At 50.3% G+C, this 16,889-nt stretch overlaps 1 protein-coding gene across 1 annotated transcript; it reads right to left on the bottom strand.

The window, feature by feature from the left end:
- Positions 1 to 203: 203 nt before the first annotated feature.
- STX5 (syntaxin 5) lies at positions 204 to 16,777 on the bottom strand. The gene is made up of 11 exons (XM_036295731.1): positions 16,626 to 16,777; positions 15,723 to 15,966; positions 14,472 to 14,542; positions 14,257 to 14,312; positions 14,072 to 14,142; positions 8,561 to 8,677; positions 8,421 to 8,477; positions 8,164 to 8,245; positions 7,346 to 7,452; positions 7,062 to 7,183; positions 204 to 1,736 (listed from the first exon to the last, which is right to left on the bottom strand). The coding sequence occupies exons 2-11, from the start codon at positions 15,945 to 15,947 to the stop codon at positions 1,577 to 1,579; spliced, it is 1,068 nt and encodes a 355-aa protein (XP_036151624.1). The 5' UTR covers positions 15,948 to 15,966; positions 16,626 to 16,777; the 3' UTR covers positions 204 to 1,576.
- Positions 16,778 to 16,889: the final 112 nt, after the last annotated feature.

The following is a 16,889-nucleotide window of genomic DNA, read 5'->3' as shown; positions in this document are numbered from 1 at the left end:
TTTAAAAAAATCAGAATGTCAAGAAATAGAAAACTAAACATAAGTTCCAAAAGAGCAGGGCCCTTGCCTAATTCATGGCTTTTTTCTTTAGCAGCTGGTTCAGTACCATGCTTGGCACATGGCAGGAATTCAACAAATACCTGTGAAATAAATGAATTTCTGATCTATGCAACCCCTCCATGAAGCGTTGCAGAGTCAAAGGATTGATTTGTCAGGCTTTAGTGAGCAATTGTCTTCACAAACCTCCCCATCTCCCACAGATGTGCTATGCCAGGCCCACATGGTGTGTCAACTGGGTACTGAAGAGTCCAGCAAGACCACCTACTGAACAGAGGCCAAGGGGAGAGGAAATATTAAAATGCCAGAGCTAGAAAAGGCATGGACTCTCCTAGACCCCCCGAAGTACTAGGCCAAGCCAGTGTGTGGTGACTGTTGTCTCTATAGCTTGAGCTTCCTTTGTGTTGAGATGAGAGGACTCCAGTGACCTCATAATGATGCGGTGGTGGGTCCTGGTCAGGAATGACAAGGCATATTAACCTCCCTGGAGGGTGGGTGTTCCAGGCAGGTCTCCTTCTCCTGTGACCGGCTTGGAGTGTGAGGGGCTTGGCGGGAACCAAGAGCCTCCGCTGGAGCTGGGGATGAATGCTTCACCTTTCACTCTTGAGCTCCTGCTTCATCCAGCTCAAGGAAAAACTGGGACCAACCAGTTAGCAGATGAAACAGGTCCAAATACCGCTGGAGATGGTCTGGGAAGTTGCCACCCATCAGGAATGCACTCTGAGGTCCTGCTTGCCCCGCTGAAGGGAAGTTGCCACGCTAATGAAGTGCTGCGGTACTTGCTTCTCCTGCCTGGAGGCCACTGTGCCCGGAGCCCACCGCCTGGCCCCTCACAGCCATGGCCCCAACCCTTTCAGTTCTTGAACTGGGTACGGGCGCACTCCACTTGCTGCCTAGGCCCTTCGACGCTCCCACCCAGAAATGACGACATGGCTAGGGAGGCTGTCAGTCTTGCTGTAATTGGGAGGAAACAGCTGCAGCTCCTTTGGCAGACTGAGTCACCAGCAGCCAAAGTTGGGGTTGTGCGGGCAGCTGAGGTGCTCAGGGCCCCTACCTCACATAGTGAAGAGAGGAAGAAAGAGGTCAAATTTTAACCCAGATGGGAAAGTTGGTCCCGGGGCAGTTTCGCTTCCTCTCCTCACTCTCAGGATGTGAGGAAGGGCATCATCTCCCTTGCTGCCAAAGTTCCCTTTGGGAGAGGCTGGGAGGGTTTCTAAAAATCTCCTAGTGGAGACAACCTCCTCACTGGCCCCTAGGTGGCCACTGCTCCTTTCCAGCCACTTCACAGCAGAATCCAAATCCAGAACCCTGTGTTCAGGGCCTGAGGGTGGTGAGGGGAGGACAGGGTGGCTGGCCAGAGGCAAGGGGTAGGGGACCAGGGGCAGTGGCCATTCTTAGCACTTCCAGGAAAACAGGGCCTTTCTCCCAAGCACCCTGCGCAGGCTCAGTGGCAGCACTGGCCACCTGCCCTCCCAGGTGGGTTGCAAACCCCCACGGAGTGCCTTAGGGTGGAGAAGGTTCAGGCAAGGAAGACCACAAAGATGATGAATAAGACAATGAGGATGAGGAAGATTTTGACCATGAGCCACCGGTTGGAGGTAACTGACTGAAAGTACTTGAGGATCTCTGAATGGGCGCCCTCAACATCCAGCTGGGCTCCCATCACGTTCTCGTCAATCCTGGAGACAGGCGAGGAGGAGAGGAAACGGGACACCGATTAGCAAGCGTGCTCGGAGCATGTTTAGTGACATGGGAAGACGGTCACAGTGCGTAGGCGTAAAGAACGCTCAAGCATGTCGCCCCTTCCCGCTGTTCCCCCAGGGGTTGCCTTTGCCTTGCTCTCTCCTACGCTCCAAGGGCCCTTCTGCCCCTATGACTTGCTTCCTGAGCCTATGCAGTCCAGCTGGCTCGCTTCTACTACCTCTGTAACTTTCCAAATAAACTTTCTCATAATTTGAAACGAAGTGTTTATATGCAGTATGATCCCATTTTGTGTGTGTGTAGAAAAAGCTCTGGAGTCTGACTGGCGTGGCTCAGTGGTTGAGCATCAACCTATGAACCAGGAGATCACAGTTCGATTCCTGATCAGTGCACATGCCCAGGTGGGGCTGGATTCCTATTGGGGAGCACACAGTAGGCAGCTCAATGATTCTCTCTCATCATTGATGTTTCTCTCTCTCTCTCCCTCTCCCTTCTTCCCTGAAATCAATAAAAAATATATATTTTTAAATATATTTTATTGATTTTCTTTACAGAGGGGAAGGGAGAGGGATAGAGAGTTAGAAACATTGATGAGAGAGAAACGTCCATCAGCTGTCTCCTGCACACTCCCTACTGGGGATGTGCCCGCAACCAAGGTACATGCCCTTGACCGGAATCGAACCTGGGACCCTTGAGTCCGCAGGCTGACGCTCTATCCACTGAGCCAAACTGGTTAGGGCAAAAAAAATTTTTTTAAAAAAAGCTATAGAAAGGTAACATAAAGAAGTCTTGGCTCTGCAACTTATTATTACCTAATGACCCTAAGCCAGTCATTTAACCTCAAGTCTCATTTGCCTCAACTGAAAAAGGAAGGAAAAATGAAGCTAACACAAAACCTACTTACCTGAATTAACAAACATGAAGTGCTTGATCCATACTAAGAGCCCCCAAATATTAGCTATTAAGATTTTTCCTCATCAGTACTTACTTTTTAGAAATGTTTATTACATTTATTGGGGTGATACTGGTTAATAAAATTATGTAAGTTTCAAGTGTACAATTCTATAATACATCATCTATATATTGTATTGTGTGTTTACATCCAAAGTCAAGTCTCTCAGTATTTATTCATTTTTGTCTAATAAGTATGTGTAGCATTTATAATGAGGGGGGGAGGTGTGAAAGTTCACAGGCCTACCCGGTCAGCATAGCTCAGGGACTGCACACTGACCTATGAACCAAGAGGTCACGGTTCGATTCCCGGTCGGGGCACGTGCCCGGATTGTGGGCTCGATCCCCAGTGTGGGGCGTGCAGGAGGCAGCCAATTGATGATTCTCTCTCATCATTGATGTTTCTATCTCTCTCTCCTCTCTTCCTCTCTGAAATCAATAAAAAGATATTAAAAAAAAAAAAAATTCACAGGCCATTCCAGTCAGGAAATCCTGGTTCTAAATAAGAGAGAAAGAGAAACCTAATCATATGAACAGGAAGTCGGGGGATAAGAACAGCCCCACAGTAGGAGGCCAGGTCTCTCCAGGGTACAGAAAAGTCCTCAGAGGCCGGGCAATCTCTTGAGAGCTTGCTGAGAAAAAGGGAACATTTCCCAGGCAGCCTGCATGCGCGTGCAATCCTGAAAGACAAACACAATCCTGGCCTTTGCAAAGGGAGGCCCTGGGAGCAGAGACTTTCCCAAGTTGTGAGGATAGAAGAGTCAGTGGAGCAGGCAGTCCAGCTGGAGAGTGAGAGGAAAGGCGAGGCCGCGGCTGCCAGCCAAGGCCCTGCGTCATGAGGACTGGGAGCCCCTCTGTCCGAGTACAGGAGCCTGGGTTGTACTTGATTTCCTATCTACGTCAGAGAGGCTACCTAAATGGCCAGGTTTTCTAGCTTTGGGCTATAACGTTCCTCAGTGTGGGTGCATCTGTCATCTCATCTATAAACATCTAAAAGGCTAATATGCTAAGTGTTCGACCAGTCGCTATGGCGCGCACTGACCAGCAGGGGGTAGACGCTCAACACAGGAGCTGTCGAGCTGCTGTGATTTGGCAGCAGAGGTTCTCAGGTGACACGCCCAGAAGCCAGAGAGGGAGCCTGATTCCTCATGGGGCCATGCGATTCCACCCTTGGCTGTGGGTTATGTTGTTGCTAAGGCACTGTCGGCCCTGAATCTGGTTTACTCCACACTTGCGTTTGCGTTCCACACCCTTTGCCGAGTGCCCTCTTGCACTCCAGGACCCCTCGGGGGATGTCAGAGAGCCGGTTTCGGCCCAATCCCCAGAGGCCAGGCTGAGGGATCCCACCTACTGGTGGGACCCACTCACTCCGCAGACGCTGGGAAGGGACCACAGGAGGTTGGCTCCAGGACGTGTCTGGCCCATCTTGCCGTCTCACCCTGCCGGCCACCTTCTAACTAATTTCCTTTCAATGTGCACGAATCCGTGAACCGTGTCACTAGTATTCAATCAAGCTCACATTGGCTTTAACAAAAATGAAAAAATAATAAATGCAATCTGGCATATAAAAGATTTAAAATCGAAGTCCATGAATGAAACTAATAAAAGGGAACACGGGGGGTAAAAAAACAACAACCTACAAATCAATAGGACACTGAGAGGAAATAGCAGGGGAGTTATAAAACGAAAATGAATGAGGCAGAAAATAATGGCTTGGGAAGGAGAGGATAAGGAAAATGGAAAAGAAAAAGTTTACATAGGGAGGACAAAAGAATATCTTACTGCTGGCTCAGTAGTTGAGCGTTGACCCATGAATCAGGAGGTCATGGGTTTGATTCCCAGTTAGGGCACATATCTGGATTATGGGTTCAATCCCCAGTGTGGGGCATGCAGGAGGCAGTCAATCAATGATTCTCATCATTGGTGTTTCTATCTCTCTCTCCCTTCCTCTCTGAAATCAATAAGAAAAGAAAAAAAAAAGAATGAAGGTGTACACCTGAAACTGATATAAAATAATATTGAATGTAAACTGTAATTTTAAAAAATTTTTTAAAGAATGAAGTCCCTGGCTAGTGTGGCTCAGTTGGTTGAGTGCCATCCTGTGCACTAAAGGGTCTCTGGTTTGTTTCCTGGTGAGGACATACGCCTGGGTTTTGGGTTCAGTCACTGGTCAAGGTACATGCAGGAGGCAGCCGATTGATGTTTCTCTTTCACATCGATGTTTCTCTCTCCTTTCTCTCTCTCTCTCTTCCTTCCTCTTTCTCTAAAATCAATACAAAAACAAAAAAGGAAAGTGAAAGAGATATTTTCAAATAAAAGTAAAAGAACTTGTTAGCAGATCTGCACTACAACAAATGCTGAAGTTCCGCCCTAGCCAATCTGGCTCAGTGGACAGAGCGTTGGCCTGTGGACCAAAAGGTCCCAGGCTCGATTCCGGTCAAGGGCACATTCCTTGGTTGCAGGCTCCTCCCTGGCCCAGGCCCTGGTCAGGGCACGTGCAGGAGGAAACCAATCGATGTGTTTCTCTCACATCCATGTTTCTCTCTGTCTTTCCCTCTCTTTCCACTCTCTCTAAAAGACCAATGGAAAAATATCCTGGCGTGAGGATTAACAAAAAACAAAAAATGCTGAAGTTCTTCAGGTTAAAGGGAAGTGGGTATTCAGGAAGGAATGAAGAACACTGGAAATGGTAAAAACCTGAGTAAATATAAAAGACTGTTTTTTCCTCTTTCATTAAACTTTAAATATATATTTATGAAAATATAGTTTTATTGATTTCAGAGAGGGAGGGAGAGGGAGAGAGAGAGAAGCATCAATGACAAGAATCATCCATTGGCTGCCTCATGCATGCCCCCTACTGGGGATCAAGTCTGCAATCTGGGCATGTGCCCCGAATGGGACTCAAACTGTGACCTCCTGGTTCATAGGTCAACGCTCAACCACTGAGTAACACCAGCCAGGCCGTATGTGTATTTTTAATAATGAATCTCCCCTACTAGGCTTTAAGTTCTGCAAGTGCAGGGATGTTTATCTCTTTTGTACAAGGCTGTACCTGTATCTCTATAACCCAGTGATTTTCAACCTTTTTCATCTCACAGCACACATAAACTACTAAAAAATGTACTATATTTTTTGCCGATCTGACAAAAAAAAATAATTTTGATTCATTCACATAAGTAGGCTATTGCTGTGTTGGCTGTCATTTTTTTTTTAAATCCTCACCCAAAGATATTTTCTCCATTGCTTTTTAGCCATGTGAAAGACACATCGATTGGTTGCCTCCTGCACCAGCCCCCAATGGGGCCAGGAATCAAACCTGCAACCCAGGTATATGCCCTTGACCTGCCCTTGACTGGGAATTCAATCCATGACCCTTTGGTGGGTGGGCTGATGCTCTAACCACCGAGGACACTGGCCAGGGCTCCTGTCATTTTTTATTTGACAATCTAAGGGGAAAGAAAAAAGGTTAGTGTCCCTCACTAAATAGTCAGATACTGTATATTTTAAAAATTCTTGCTTTACACGGGTTGAAATTGCTGCTATAACAGATTGAATGAATAGTAAGTGCCAAAGAGGAAGAGCTGATAAAATGCCTCTTACAGCCCCAGCTGGTTTGGCTCAGTGGATAGAGCGTCTGCCTGCGGACTGAAAGGTCCCAGATTGATGTTTCTATCTCTCCCTCTCCCTTCCTCTCTGAAATCAGTAAGAATATACATGCATATTTTTAAATGCCTCTGAAGCAGTAGGAGGCGCAGAGAGGCCCTCCCGTGGGTGGGCTCTGCCTCCCTCCTCCTCATCCTGTCCCTCTCTGTCCCTGCTCATGCTGGTCATCTCTGATTCTTGAACACGGCAAGAATGTCCCGTCTTAGAGCCTTAGCTGTCCACACTGCCTAGAATACTCTGCCTCTTCTTTGCATGGTTGGATCCCTCTTGTCATTCAGGTCTCTGCTTTAGTCAACATCACGGTCTTCAGAATGGCCTCTCTGCCGCCCTATCTGATACACCACCCTAGTCAGTCACTGTCTTAACACATCGCCCTACTTTAACTCTCTGTATACTCCTTTCACTGTCTGAAAATGTCGTGTTAATTCTTTTTAGCAGGGTGTGTACACACTCCACACACACTTACAAAAGCTAAGCTCCATGAAACAGAAACTTTGCTTCCTACTCATTGCTGTGTGCCCCGCACCTAGAACGGAACCTGACCGGGAACCGGTGCTCCACACACTGTGGAATCCATGGAAGCAGGTGAGCTGTGCCCGGGGGTGGGCAGGCACTCTACTCTCCCGACTGTCCCTGGGGACCTTTAGGGAGAGAGAGCTCTTCTGGTTGGGTGAGAGAGAGAGTCTCACCTCTGAATGGTTTCTTCCTGTTCCTTAACCATGTGTGCCAACTGCTGAAAGATGGAGCCCAGCTCAACGATCGTGGACTCGATGTTCTGCATGGTGTCTGCCCGGCTCTGGATGTAGGAATCCTGCAGAGCAGAGAGCGGACATGAGCACTGGGAGCTTCTGAGGGCAGGGCCTGCCTCCTAGGACCCGCCCAGCTCGCCATTTCACATGGCGCATTCCAAACACTGGCTTGTGGCCCACAGAGGGCACTGGGGCAACGCCTCCCCAGCTCAGAACCTATGTACCTGCTCGTCAATGAGCTGTAGCTGCTGGCTGGTCCGAGAGTCCAACATGTCGATGGCCACATCCCCGGAGGCACGGGACTCTGCCCCCAAAACCACAGCACCGCCTCCTGAAGGAAGAAAGAAGACATGGTGTTTTTTTATTGGTTAAAAGCAGTTTCAGCCGAAACCGGTTTGGCTCAGTGGATAGAGCGTCGGCCTGCAGACTGAAAGGTCCCAGTTCGATTCCGGTCAAGGGCATGTACCTGGGTTGCGGGCACATCCCCAGTGGGAGATGTGCAGGAGGCAGCTGATCGATGTTTCTCTCTCATCGATGTTTCTAACTTTCTATCTCTCTCCCTTCCTCTCTGTGAAAAATCAATAAAATATATTAAAAAAAAAAAAAAAAAAAAAGCAGTTTCAAAGCCCGCATGCTCTGGATTTGAATCCCTCTTACTAGCCTCATAGCCCTGGACAAGTCATTTAACCCCTTTTGAGCCTCAGTTTCCTCACCGGTAAAATAGGGAATAATAATAGTTGTTTTCTCAGAGGGTGGTTGTGAAAATTAAATGAGAGCATGTGAATAAAGTGAGTGCACAAACGTATCAGTAACTGCTATTCTTCTCTTCTGAACGTGACTGAATTCATCCCCAAGGGTGAGAACGTGGGAAACCAAGTGCGGATCAGTAACACCAGCAATGAAGTTGACCTTTGAGAGAGAAAGCTTAGCAACTTCCTTGCCCCCATATTCCCTCACCCAACCCCTGCCCTTAGAAGATGCCATCACAACCAGAGTAACTAAGCTGTGCCCCTCCGCACTCCCCGAATGGCCTGTGACTTACCCAGGTGGTTGGGGGCAAGGGGCAGGGCCGACACAGGCGCTCGGGAGAACTGCTCCCGCCGGGTCCTCTGCTGCTTCAGGTTCTGGGGTTGGGGAAGAAATGCAAAGGTCCTGAGGCTTCTGGAAAGCACGTATGTTAGAGACCCTTCCTGTCGGCCATGACCCTGTCACCCTTCCCTTGCCTCCCACCTGTCTCTCCCATTTCCCTCCTGGACCCTTGTCCCCAGACCCGATCCCTCCCACACAGATTCCACTCACCTCTGTCCTCACTTCTAAGACGGATTTGAAGTCGTTAGACATGGAAGCCAGCTTTGACTAGAAGAAAGAGAGAAAGGTCAGCAAAGGAAGACAAGACCTTCTTGCCTTTCATCTCCCCGTCCCCCGCACCCAGGTCCCACCTGCAGGGAGACCACTATGGTGTTGGAATGGGTCTGCAGGTGCCGGCCGCTCTGGCTGCCCTTGGCCCTCACAAAATCCTGAAGCTGGGCGATTTGCTTGTTGAGGCTATTGATATCCTGGTGAAAGAGGCAACAGAAAAACAGTATCAGCCAAGGAGTCCTCGGCCAGGCCTCTCCCGCATGGACATCTCTGGCAGGGAAGACAGACTGGGAGTTACTAGCAGTTACAAGTCAGCCCAAAAGGGCCCGCTGAGATTTTCCAACCTCGGCAGTTTTCTCAAGTTCAGTCCCTGCAGAGGAGAAACAAAGAAATGAAATCTGGCCGCATCAATGTGTAAATAAATGACTTGCTTACCCCTACGCCCTACTGCCCTACTTCACACCATGAGGCCAAGTTCAGGGTCACAGAAACACTTAAAAGGCCAAAATCTTAAACCCAGAGCATGTTAACCAACAAAGCACCTATGTGGTACTCAGGAGAAAAGAGGAGTCAAAGGCAGCATGGTTTTCCAAAAGCATCAATGGAACAATTTCTATATACAGAATTCCTTTCAGGCTGGCGTCATTTTGAGGCTCAGCCCATCTGGTTTTCCAGATGACCTAATAAATTCGTATTTCTTAAGAAAAAAAAAAAGTTTACTGCGCCCGGTCCGGATAGCTCCATTGGTTTAGAGCATCATCCCAATATGCCAAGGCTATGGGTTAGGTCCCTGGCCAGGGCACATACAAGAAACAGCCAATGAACGCATCAGTAAGAGAAACAACAAAGTGGTTTCTCTCTCTCCCTTCCTCTCTCTAAAGTCAATTTTTAAAAAAGTTAGCCCTGGAGTTTGGCTCATGCCGGGAGCCGGTCCGTCCTTGCTGTTTCAAGGGACCTGGCATATATGGCATACTGTTCTTAATATGTTTGCTCACCTTCTTGGCACTATGTGTTTTAACCAAGGTCACCTCTCTGAGAAAGGTTGTTTCCCCAGGTAGGGATTTTCCCCTGAAGTTGGGGAGGGAATAAAACCCCTCAACTAAGTGCCAGGCGGGTAATTAATCACTTTAACTATGAACAATCGTGCTTAATCTACATAATCTTTACTCCCTGGAATGGAGATAAGAAACGCCCTAACCTTTGGAATAGAGATTGATAGGATTGGAATCAACTGGTATAAATACAGATGTAACAAGACAACAACACACAGAACCTAGACACAGAACCTAGAGACAGAACTTAGCGAGAGAACATGGCAAAAGATCCTGGACAGGACCTGGCTACAGAACTTGGCTGAAGAACCTAGCCAGAACCTGGCTGAAGAACCTGGCTACAGAATCTAGTGACCAAACCTGGCTGGAGAACCTAGCGAGGGAACATGGCTACAGAGCCTGGCTGGAGAACCTGGAGAACCTGGCTGGAGAACCTAGCAAGAGAACATGGACACAGAACCTGGCTGGAGATCCTAACCAGAACTTCGCTGGAGATCCTGACCGAAACTTGGCTAGAGATCCTGGCTAGGCTGCTGATCAACTGAACGCTGCCTCTGTTTAATTCCTTCTTCGCTGACTCCGTCCACACCTTTGGGGACCCCTGGACCCGCTGGGGGTGGAGCCCGGCAGGCTCAGTGGACAGAGTGTTGGCCCATGGACTGAAGGGTCCTGGGTTCCATTCTAGTCAAGGGCACATACCTTGTTTGCAGGCTTGATCCCCAGCACTGGTGGGGCGCGTGTGGGAGGCAGCCAATTGGTGTGTCTCTCTCAGATCGATGTTTCTCTCTGTGTCTCTCCCTCCCTTCCACTCTCTCTAAGACTCAATAGGAGAATGTCCTCGGATGGAGATTAACTAACTAACTAACAACATTGCAAGAATGAAAGCTGTGACTTGTTCAAGGTCACACACAAGAGCAGCAGCACAGCCAGGCTTTCTATACCAGACCAATGCCTCATCCACTCCCCAACCCAGCCTGCCGAGGGCCACACTAGACAAAGGAGATGAAGGAGGCCGCCAGCGAATGGCAGAGAAGAAGTGTGGCCCAGGGCAGCCAGCCAGAGAGGAATCAGAGGAAGAGGAAAAGGGAAGGGAAAGAGGCCTAGAATAGTAAGTTCAAGAAATAGACGAGTCCTAACTGGTTGCTCAGTAGTTAGAGCGTCAGCCCGTGGACTAAAGGGTTCTGTTCTGATCAATGGGAAAAAATATCCTCAGGATTCACAAACAGCGAGAGAAATAGGCCAGATGGAAAACTAGATCAGACAACTTCTATCACGCAGTCTCCCCGGTTAGCATCTCCCCACAGAGTATCCTCGCCCCAACCATGCTCTACACTCTCGGACCATTTCCTCGGCTGACTGTGGGTCTGTCCCTTTGGAAAGCTGATGCAGCCTCCTCATAGTCATGGGTCCAAATCGACATTCCACGTTTTTCCCCTTAAGATCTCCTCTCCCAGGGTTCTAGCTTAGAAAACGGCACCATGTCCCGCCACGGTGCCCAAGCTGGAAGCTTCTAAATCACATACTCGCACACCCCAACCCACCTACCCATATACCGCAACACAACCACGTTCTATTGAGCGCTTACTGTGTACTCAGAACTGTGTAAACACAACAGTAACCTCGGGTTTGCTTACTGTGTGTCACGCAACTTGCTAAGCAGCTTACAACTTCCTTCGTACTTAAACTTAACACAGAGATCAACGTTTAATTCCCCCCTCAAAGCTGTTCCCCCATCTTCCTTCTTTTCCATTTTGGTAAACGGCACCGCCATTCACCATTGTTCAGACCAAAAACTTAGAGCCATCCTCAATTCCTCTTTTCCCTGAATCCACATGGACCCCAAGAACCCAGCCGAACCTGCCAACTCACCTCGCTGCTGAACCCGTCCTCGCCCAACCGCCTGCTCTCGCCAAAAAAGCTCCACGAGCCTCGTAAGTGACCTTCCTCCTAGAGCTTGTCCCGCGACAATCGTTTCTGCACGCAGCCAGAGGGATCTTTTCACCCAAAATGGGACTCACATCCCTCGTCCAATCTTCCCAGGGCTTCCCACTACATGTGAAACCCCACCCAGACCCCGGCCTGGCTGCACAGACGCTACTAGTATACGGTCTGAACATACAGTACATGTTTCTGCTCTCATCCCCTCCCAGCCTCCTTCGCACTTGCTATGCTGCGATCACTTTAGTCTCTTTCACGTTTACCAAAGTCGCCCGCACTTTAGAACCTCTCCCTTTGCTTCTCTCACTTTCTAGAAAGCGCTCCCACCAGGTCTTGTCGAATGGCTTTTCTCTAACCGTTCAGGCCTCAGTGCCACTTGTTTACCCCGTCCTACATCGCCCCATCTAAAGTGGCCCCCACCCTGAGTAACCCACTTACCTTATTTCTTTTTAAAAAATACATTTTTTATTGATTTCAGAGAGGGAGGGAGAGGGGGAGAGACAGAAACATCAAAGATGAGAGAGAATCACTGATAGGCTGCCTTTTGTACACCTGCCACTGGGGACCCAGGCATGTGCCCTGACCAGGAGCTGAACCGTGACCTCCTGGTTCATAGGTCGACACTCAACCACTGAGCCACGCCGGCCGGGCTTACATTATTTCTTATTGAAAAATTTATCACTGCCTGAAATTGCCTTTTCTGTCTACCGGTATAGTGCCTACTTTACCCATTCAGAAAGGAATTTCCCGAAGACAGGACCACACATCTGCCTTGTTGGCTGCCCAATCCCCAGAACCAGGGAGCCACACGCACTCAATAATGTGAGTGACTGGAAACAAACAAGGGAACCCTGACCACCACCCTGAGGCGGGTGCTGTTATCAGCCCCTCGTTATTTGTAAGGGACTGAAGCTCAGCACAGGCAGGCACTTGGGTCACGTCGGAAGGGGTGCACCTGGGATTTGAACTCGGCTGCCTGAATCCAGTTGTGGTTCTTGAGTGCCTACGCAGTAACACTCCGACAGTTAGCGGAACCCCCAGTCCCCCCCAGCACAGCCTGACCCGAACGTGTCTGCCCTCCGGCCTCCGCCAGCAGCACCTCTGTCCCGGGTGGCTGCAGGCACTGCGCAGGGTCCTTGCTAGCCTCCCTGCCGCTGTGCGCCAGCGTTTTCTCCCCTCCTCCCAAGGTCCTTCAACCTCACAGTTTATTCTTATTACACTGTGCTGGAAAGGAAGGAGTCGCAGTGTGGAGACCTGTGCTAGACCAGTGTCTCTCAGGCAGAACTGGGATCCAGGTTCTAATGGTCTCTGCAGCCCACGGCATTCAGAGTGGTTCCATCCTCCTTACAGGGTCCACAATGAGCTCCACAGCCAGCCACCATCTACCTTTATAGCCTCATCCATCTCCTGCCAATGACTCAGTCAGTCAGCAAGTACCGAGCCCCTACCAAATGCCAGACCTGTCCCAGGCATTTGGGGTTCATCTGTGAACAAGCAGAAAGGAAAAACATCTCTGCTCCTGGGCCCTTCCTTTTTTGAGGGGAAATGAGGTAGTTGGGAGAGAACAAAGACAAAACAATAAACATAACAAGCGAATTATACAAAACACTGGAATTTCAGATTCAAGTGCTTTAAGGAAGAAAACAGCGCTGGCCGGGCAGCTCAGCTGGTTAGAGCATCGCCCTGACAGACCAAGGTTGCGGGTTTGATCCCCGGACAGGGTACATACAAGAATCAACCAATGAATGAATGGAACAAATCAATATTTCTCTTTCTCTCTCCCCTTTCCTCACTAAAATCAATCAATTAAAAAAGTAATCTATAATAATAAAAGTGTAATATCCTAATTAGACCAGGTCTCCTTTCGGACGAAACTGGGGCTGCAAGGAAAGCCCGGGTCCGAGTGCCTGCTGGTGGCCGGAGGGAAGCCGGTGCCGGCAGCCGGGGGAAGGAAGGCCGGCTGTTGCATGAATTTCGTGCATCGAAACTATAGTTATTAAATAAATAAATACAAAGAACGGAGCGAGGTAAGAGAGATCAGAGCTTTGGTTGCTGGATTTATTAAACAGCACAGTCAGGTAGGCCTCCTGAGCAGGTGACATCGGAGCAAGGCCTGAACCCTCCCTGCGAGAAGCCATACCTCTGCACTCCGTTTTCTCTGTCTGGAATTTTCTTCGCTGGCTCTATCCAAGCTTTAAAACTAGCTCAGGTTTGAACTCCTCTAAAAAATCTTTTCCAGTGTTCCAGACTATTTCATTCATTTTTTAAAATCTTTATTGTCGAAGGTATAACACATGCCCCCCTTTCATTCATCTTTTTGTAAAATGTTTTCTATACACTCATCTCCTACTCATGTTATGGGGCTGGATACTCTTCTAGACAATAAACCCTTGAAGGCAGAATCTTGTCTCATGTTTGGGAGACAAGTGCCCAGCGCAGTGTTTGTACACAGCAGATAATGAAACAGTATCTTGAGACTCAATGGATGAACAAGATGTTTGGGGCTAACTCCAGGAACGTGCTCTGGGCCTCCATGGCAACGGAAAATGATGGGAGTGATCTGGCTGGAAATCTGGGCCCTCTTGATAGCTACTCGCTCACCTGTTTGATGATATAAGTTAGCTCCTCAATCTCCACTGCTTTATCATCAAAGAGGGACTTGCGCTTTGCCACTGCGGAGATAAAGAAGCCACGACGGGTGACCTCAAAGAGAAGGCTCAGGGAGTACGGTTCCTCCACCCTCCTTGGTCCACTGCCCGTTCCTGAAACACCCCAAGAACACTCACAGATTGTCAGCTTCTCCAGCTTGGCAAAGGTGTTGCTGAGGTCTTTCCCAATGCGCCTGCAAGCAAGCGTTAGTGAGAGCACCGTGGGAGAGAGCAGGAGAGGGCCGCCTCCCCCATCAGCTCCAGCACAACCCATTCCAGCCCTCACAGCCCGCCAGCAAAGGCAGCCTCCTCCTCTGACACCGCCTCAGCCCACTCCACTCCTCTCAACTCACTTGGCCATGAGGGAGAATTCACTGCGCTGCCGGACAGCACGGAGAGCTGGCTTGTTTGCCTGTATCCCATTCTGAAAAGCAATGTCAAGAGGTGAAACTTGAATCCCCTTCCCCATCACCAGCTTTCACTGTTCTCAGCTGTCCGCTAAACTCTCTCTAGGACTGACCGTATTCTCTACCAGCGGGTCTACCGGGAGTAGCGGGAGTAGCAGGTGAGAGCCCAGATTTGAAGACAGAGAGACCAGGGTTCAAATCTTGATTCCATCACTTAGTAGCTGGGGAGTTTGGGCCAAGTTACTTACACCCTTCTGAGTCTTCTACAAAACGAAGACAACCCCCACACCTCCTTATGGGTGTTGCTAAGATGAAAGGACAGGGGGTGGTGCACTGTAAAGACTAAATACCCAGCTCCGATTACCATTCTGTTCTTCCGATCTGGGGACCAAAGAGGATAACGGGAGAGCTCTTGGAGAGTAGAGTACAGAAGAGCAGGTGTTAACAAGGGCTGAGCAGTACAAGTATGTGAAACTGCAGTCACTCGGGCCCCACCTACATTCACCAAGTCTGGATCAAGGCAAGGGAATGCAATTTCTTAAAACGCACTCCAGCCGAGACCGGTTTGGCTCAGTGGATAGAGCGTGGGCTTGCGGACTGAAGGGTCCCAGGTTCGATTCCGGTCAAGGGCATGTACCTTGGTTGCGGGCACATCCCCAGTGGGGAGTGTGCAGGAGGCAGCTGGTCGATGTTTCTCTCTCATCGATGTTTCTAACTCTCTATCTCTCTCCTTTCCTCTCTGTAAAAACTCAATAAAATATTAAAAAAATAAAATAAAATAAAATAAAATAAAACGCACTCCAAACTGATTTTGGTAAAAGTTACTTATCTAGACAAGTCCCTTCAGTTTACAGATACAGAAACAGAGCGAACTTGTGGCAGCGCTATACCAGAGCTGGAATTCCAAGTGGTTGTCTCTGGGCTAGGGGCTCTTTCTCGAACCTGGTCCTTATCCAAACCCAATATATCGGAGCCACCTCTCACCCCGAGGTATTCCTTCAGGACCAGCAACCCTACCCTCCAGGTTCCTCGCATGAGAAGGTCTGTGTGTCTGCCTGCAGGTAGCGAGCCCACCTCTTCACAGACCCCATGCCCACTCCAAGCCCGGCCAGTTCCCCATCAGGCTCCCGCAAGAATGCGCTCCCCAGCTCCGAGCAGAGCGCACCCCTGCCTTTCGTTCCCACGCCCGGCCCTTACCTGACGGCTCTGCAGGAATTTGCAGGCAGACAGGAACTCCTGGGTCCGATCCCGGCAGGACATGGTGTCGGGAGGGGGAGGGACCAGGGCCACTGGGGGGGGCGGAGGGGCGATGTCGCTGCTGCTACTGCCAGCAGTTGCAGGGGACAGGACCTGTGTCTTTGAGAGACCCAGGTAGACACCCTGATCCGTGTTCTTAGTCCCGTAGCGTTTCCGCGGGATCATTGAGACGCATAACCTCGGACTGTTGTGGAGGAGAGAGTGTCATTCCCAGGCCTCTCCCCCAGAAACTGCCCCAACCAGCAAATTCTTGCGCCCCGAAGCCAACCGCAGATCCTGGGGCCGGCGGGCAACAGGCTGGGCCCCACTTCCTCTCCAGCCTAAGCCGCTCCCTCCTCACTCTTCTTCCAACTTGGCTCGGGCAGCCCGAGCGCGGGCCGGGGGCCCCGAAGCAGAGACAGGGCCCAAGGCAGGACCCGCGGCCCCAAAGCTCCAGCTCGGCCTGTGCAACTGCCCCCAGGCCCTAGCTGGGCCCTCCTGGATCCACGGGTTCCTTCCCCGCCTCGGGGAGAAAGGGTAACGGACCTTCGGAGGGGGGGACACACTTCGGTGGGCGGAGGGGGAGAAATCTCCGGGTGTTTATTTGAAACAGGAAGTCCCACCCCCCGCTCAAGCTCCGCCTCCTAGGGGACTGCAACTAATGATTAGCTCATGCCGACGTCTTTCTTAACAGAGGCTTTCCTGATTGGACACCGAGGTGTTCGCTCACCCCGAGCCCGGCCGGCAAGACTTGTCCGCTCGCCCCTGGTTTCCTTCTCCCCCACCCCCCACCCGTCATCGCCCCCGGAAAGCCGCGGCCCCGAGCTGCCACGGCGGCCAGACCACTCTTAGAGCAAGTCCTACCTCCTCTCCGCCGCCTGCCGCCGCCGCCGCCACAATCTCCTGGGCCGTCACCGCCTACTCCCCGGGCGCGGAAGCCTCCGAAACTCGACCAAAGACTAGGAGCCGCCACGTCACCCACACGTAACCCCACCCCCGCTGACTAGAGGGCGGTACCACGCCTATTCCAGCCCGGCACCCCGGGGACACGCCCCCCACCCAAATACAAGAACGACTCCGCTCTCCCATTGGCTAGACCGCTGTCGTGACCCCGCCCCCAGGAACTAG

This window comes from Myotis myotis, unplaced genomic scaffold, assembly GCF_014108235.1.
Source record: "Myotis myotis isolate mMyoMyo1 unplaced genomic scaffold, mMyoMyo1.p scaffold_m19_p_27, whole genome shotgun sequence".
Lineage (NCBI taxonomy): Eukaryota > Metazoa > Chordata > Mammalia > Chiroptera > Vespertilionidae > Myotis > Myotis myotis.
This window is presented reverse-complemented; position numbering and strand designations above follow the sequence as displayed.